This window comes from Micropterus dolomieu, linkage group LG22 (genome assembly GCF_021292245.1).
Source record: "Micropterus dolomieu isolate WLL.071019.BEF.003 ecotype Adirondacks linkage group LG22, ASM2129224v1, whole genome shotgun sequence".
NCBI classification, from domain to species: Eukaryota; Metazoa; Chordata; class Actinopteri; order Centrarchiformes; family Centrarchidae; genus Micropterus; species Micropterus dolomieu.
The window spans coordinates 11447324-11452493 of NC_060171.1; the positions used below are offsets into that span (position 1 = coordinate 11447324).

At 39.7% G+C, this 5170-nt stretch overlaps 1 protein-coding gene across 4 annotated transcripts in view; it reads right to left on the reverse strand.

The window, feature by feature from the left end:
- Positions 1–5170, reverse strand: part of appl2 (adaptor protein, phosphotyrosine interaction, PH domain and leucine zipper containing 2) — a 21675-nt gene that overhangs the window by 8528 nt on the left and 7977 nt on the right. Inside the window, exons 8-13 of one of the 4 annotated variants that reach the window (XM_046037146.1) lie at positions 3206–3361; positions 2524–2606; positions 2042–2194; positions 524–712; positions 386–428; positions 73–129 (exon numbers count right to left, since the gene is read on the reverse strand). In XM_046037146.1, the coding sequence (XP_045893102.1) occupies positions 73–129; positions 386–428; positions 524–712; positions 2042–2194; positions 2524–2606; positions 3206–3361 (681 nt within the window). The remainder of the gene's footprint in view (positions 1–72; positions 130–385; positions 429–523; positions 713–2041; positions 2195–2523; positions 2607–3205; positions 3362–5170) is intronic. The other 3 variants (XM_046037148.1, XM_046037147.1, XM_046037145.1) reach the window with 3 other exon arrangements.

Sequence of the window (5170 nt, forward strand, 5' to 3'; positions counted from 1 at the left end):
TTTTTTTTTTTTTTATTCAGTGTGTGTGTGATGCAGTGTGTGCATATAAAACTGTGTGGGAGTGTGTGTTACCTCTGGGTTGTCAGTCAGGTAGATCTGTCTGGAGATGTTGTTCACAGTGCAAATCCACTGAGAAAGAAACACAGAGATTTACATTAGGACTTCCTATAGCTCAGATGCGAGTCGCCTGAAATCACTTGACTGATACCAGCTGTGACAGGCCAGTCAGACGTGTCCAAGCACAAAAACAAATATGAAAACCACACAAATGGGTCTCGACAGCTACTCCGTTGTTCTGTGACTGACATCAGTAAATGTCTTTGGGATGAAGATGTAAAACAATAAGATCAAACACAGCTGTTTCAACAGACTCTTTCACACTTACTTCTTCATATTCCCTTTTGCTCTCAGCTTGTAGGATCATTGACCTGGAGGCATCAGTGACAATGAAGAAAATTAAAATACATCCAAATCTCATACACAATAGTGTCATTGTTGGATATGTAGAAAAGTGAACATATACGTTTTGCCTGAGGGGGAGGTTATCTGAAAACAGTAGCGTCTGTCCTCACACTCCACAGCCATAACCGAGCTGTTATCCAGGTCCAGCACCATGCCCCCCGCCACCGCCCCCCGCGGCTGACACATGAGGTTCCCTCCCTGGGGGAAGAAGTAGAGTCGGTCCCAAGCTGTGGTCACTAGGCCTGTTTTACTGGAGCACAGAAAAGACAGGGCAGAAAGAGTGGATAAAGGTCGGCACTAAACTATTCACTTATGTATCATGATTCTTTTTAACGATTTTTGATTGATTTTTGAACAGTTAATGAATGATTTATGAATCATATTATTAATGATTAATTAATAGCCATATTATTATTAATTATCATTAAATCAATGATGCTGCTGAAATAACACTAAAACAGTCTCTAGAAGTGTATGATTCAACTTGTCCCCCATGGTGTTAAAAATGCAAACAGAAATCACAATAAATCGTAATATCGAATCAGTACCAAAGTATCGGGATAGTACTGAATCAGTCAACACAATACCTTGGAGTAATCATTCATGAAAACTTTAACTGGAAATTTTGTATATTTTTCCTATATTTTTCACAATAAAAAAATACATAGAAATTATTTTTTATGTGTAAATGCTTGAGATGTCCTCAATCCCTTTTTGTTTGTCATTCTATTTTCAGTGCTCATTGCAGAGGATCTGTATCCACTCAGTTTCAAAACAAAACGACGTGCATATGACTCATTTGAATTGCGCATCTGCAAGCCTTCCTCTTGTACATTCTGTTTAAAAAATATTCCCAAATAAATTTCCTTTGATTAATATCGAAGTGTGTGGCTCATGCTGCCGTGGGTGACTCAGACCCTTGATATTGAGAAACGATTCAAAATAGCAAATGTTCTCTGGCACCATTTGACAAGCGTTTGAGGCTGCTGGCAGTGTGTGTCATTAAACAGAATGGCATTCTGTGGAAACCTTTTCTCTGGTGTCACAGACATTTGTCAAAGACTTTGGATGTATATGAGGGAGAGACAGAGTTTGACAGCTCTGACATTTCACTAAATCACATTGCGGGCTACGCTACAGTACTACCCCCTGAAGCCACTATGCTAAGTTTCCCTTCTCATACATCCACTCTGCAATAAGCTGACAGCGCACAGTGTCAACATGTTACCTGACCTACCGTCTGCTGTGACAGACTTATTGTTTACTGTGTTCATGAGTATTTTGAGCAACTTCAGCAAGAGAAGCAAAAATCCTTTCTGTGTTGTGTTTGGTTATTCAGACAGTCAGGACCTATCCACTTTATATTGATCGCAACATCTATCGCACTAGAATTAATTCCCTAACAAAACACTGAAATGTCACATATATAAAATGAAGACAGATTAAAAGCTTGATCCTCAGCTGTTCAATTCGCCTCGCCCTCCCCCAAAGACACTCCTTCACATATCGACTATCGCTATGTGAATAGGAAGTGTCACTGGGTAATAGATAGGGCCATAATGACACTAATTAATCTTACTTCCTAATGTTGAGGTAGCCAGCCTTCTGGATAAGCGTGCGATTGACAGGCTCAGTGTCCTTATCTGGCATATAGACAGTGTCCTCCACAGACAGAAGCTCCCTCTGGGACCCACGCATGGCCTCTGCCTCCACATCCAGCTGGGCCTGGATACTAGACAGGAAGAATGTTTTAGTACAGACAAATTCCATCAAAACTGACTTTCAGAAATTTGGATTTTTCTACAAATTGAGCATGAAAATACAGGATTTTTAGATTCGATTGCTTAAGATTATTATGATGAAGTATTATTCTGTAAACAGTTGCATTCCCTGAAAAGGTTGACCAAAACTATGTTATATTTGTGTACAATTCTTCAAATAAAATATTCTGTTTAGGATCATACACAACAAGCCACAGTACTTTATATTGTTTGTACCAAAGCTATGGTTCATCACATGCACTTAACACATGAAAATGAATGATAATGACATAGTCTTCACTTTTGCGTCATGCTGGACACAGAGGAGAGAAAGTTGTCCATCTTCTTTGACACCAGCTCAACACCTTTCTTGAAGAAGCTGATCTGAGAGATTGGAAATAATAATGAGCAATTTATCTTGTATTTTGTTTATTTTCACAGTTGCACTTTTATGCAATAGAAATTTGTAACATCAGACAAAAATCACTTGGTCACATGTAGGGCTGCAACTAGCGATTACTTTCATTACCAATTAATCAGCCTTTTACTTTCTCGATTCAAAGTAGTATAATTTTCCACAGATGATGTATCAAACAGCTTGTTTTATTTGGTCAACAGTCCAAAACCCAAAGATATTTAGTCATCAATCATATATGAAAATGAAAAACATCAAATCCTCAGATTTGAAAAGCTGGAACCACAGAATGTTATAGGTATTTTTGCTTGAGAAAACTAAACTAAAAATAAAACGATAAACCTATTATGAAACTAGTTAATTCATTTTTCTCTCGATCAACTAATGGATTAATCGACACAGATAAAATGTTTTGACATTTATATTGCCTTGACACATTACACTAATAAATGTCCTTTGTAAACTAAATCACATCCAATGAAGGAAATCACATCTCATATGTAAATACTGAATTTCAATACTGATAGGAAAATGAGTTCCAGTTTGTCAGCCAACAGCTGCTCAGTACCTGTGCCTGTGTGTAGCCTAGCATAGGTTCGAGCATAGCTATTCTCTTGCGATACTGCAGGGCATTGAGGGCGCAGTAATACTGCAGGGAGGCCTGGTGCTGCTTCCTTCTAGTGTAGGCCACCTCTTTCACCAAGTCTGACTTTAGCTGCCCAGACAGTAGAGAGAGTTAAGCATACAACAGTATGAATGTATGTATGTATTTATGTATGTACAGTGCCTTGCGAAAGTATTCGGCCCCCTTGAACTTTTCGACCTTTTGCCACACTTCAGGCTTCAAACATAAAGATATAAAACTGTAATTTTTTGTGAAGAATCAACAACAAGTGGGACACAATTATGAAGTGGAACGAAATTTATTGGATATTTCAAACCTTTTTAACAAATAAAAAAACTGAAAAATTGGGCGTGCAAAATTATTCAGCCCCTTTACTTTCAGTGCAGCAAACTCTCTCCAGAAGTTCAGTGAGGATCTCTGAATGATCCAATGTTGACCTAAAAGACTAATGATGATAAATAGAATCCACCTGTGTGAAATCAAGTCTTCGTATAAATGCACCTGCTCTGTGATAGTCTCAGAGGTCCGTTTAAAGCGCAGAGAGCATCATGAAGAACAAGGAACACACCAGGCAGGTCCGAGATACTGTTGTGGAGAAGTTTAAAGCCGGATTTGGATACAAAAAGATTTCCCAAGCTTTAAACATCCCAAGGAGCACTGTGCAAGCGATAATATTGAAATGGAAGGAGTATCAGACCACTGCAAATCTACGAAAACCCGGCCGTCCCTCTAAACTTTCAGCTCATACAAGGAGAAGACTGATCAGAGATGCAGCCAAGAGGCCCATGATCACTCTGGATGAACTGCAGAGATCTACAGCTGAGGTGGGAGACTCTGTCCATAGGACAACAATCAGTCGTATACTGCACAAATCTGGCCTTTATGGAAGAGTGGCAAGAAGAAAGCCATTTCTTAAAGATATCCATAAAATGTCTCGTTTAAAGTTTGCCACAAGCCACCTGGGAGACACACCAAACATGTGGAAGAAGGTGCTCTGGTCAGATGAAACCAAAATCGAACTTTTTGGCAACAATGCAAAACGTTATGTTTGGCGTAAAGGCAACACAGCTCATCACCCTGAACACACCATCCCCACTGTCAAACATGGTGGTGGCAGCATCATGGTTTGGGCCTGCTTTTCTTCAGCAGGGACAGGGAAGATGGTTAAAATTGATGGGAAGATGGATGGAGCCAAATACAGGACCATTCTGGAAGAAAACCTGATGGAGTCTGCAAAAGACCTGAGACTTGTCTTCCAACAAGACAATGATCCAAAACATAAAGCAAAATCTACACTGGAATGGTTCACAAATAAACATATCCAGGTTGTTAGAATGGCCAAGTCAAAGTCCAGACCTGAATCCTATCGAGAATCTGTGGAAAGAACTGAAAACTGCTGTTCACAAACGCTCTCCATCCAACCTCACTGAGCTCGAGCTGTTTTGCAAGGAGGAATGGGCAAAAATTTCAGTCTCTCGATGTGCAAAACTGGTAGAGACGTACCCCAAGCGACTTACAGCTGTAATCGCAGCAAAAGGTGGCGCTACACAGTATTAACTTAAGGGGGCTGAATAATTTTGTACACCCAATTTTTCAGTTTTTTATTTGTTAAAAAAGTTTGAAATTTCGTTCCACTTCATGATTATGTCCCACTTGTTGTTGGTTCTTCACAAAAAATTACAGTTTTATATCTTTATGTTTGAAGCCTGCAATGTGGCAAAAGGGCAAAGTTCAAGGGGGCCGAATACTTTCGCAAGGGCGGACACACACACACACACACACACACACACACACACACACACACACACACGAATCTTGTCTTTGCAGCCATTATAGTGCATGGTGCTGTTACAGTCTTACCACAACAGTGGGGCCTGGCAGCAAAGAAATGATTAATTCCATCTATTT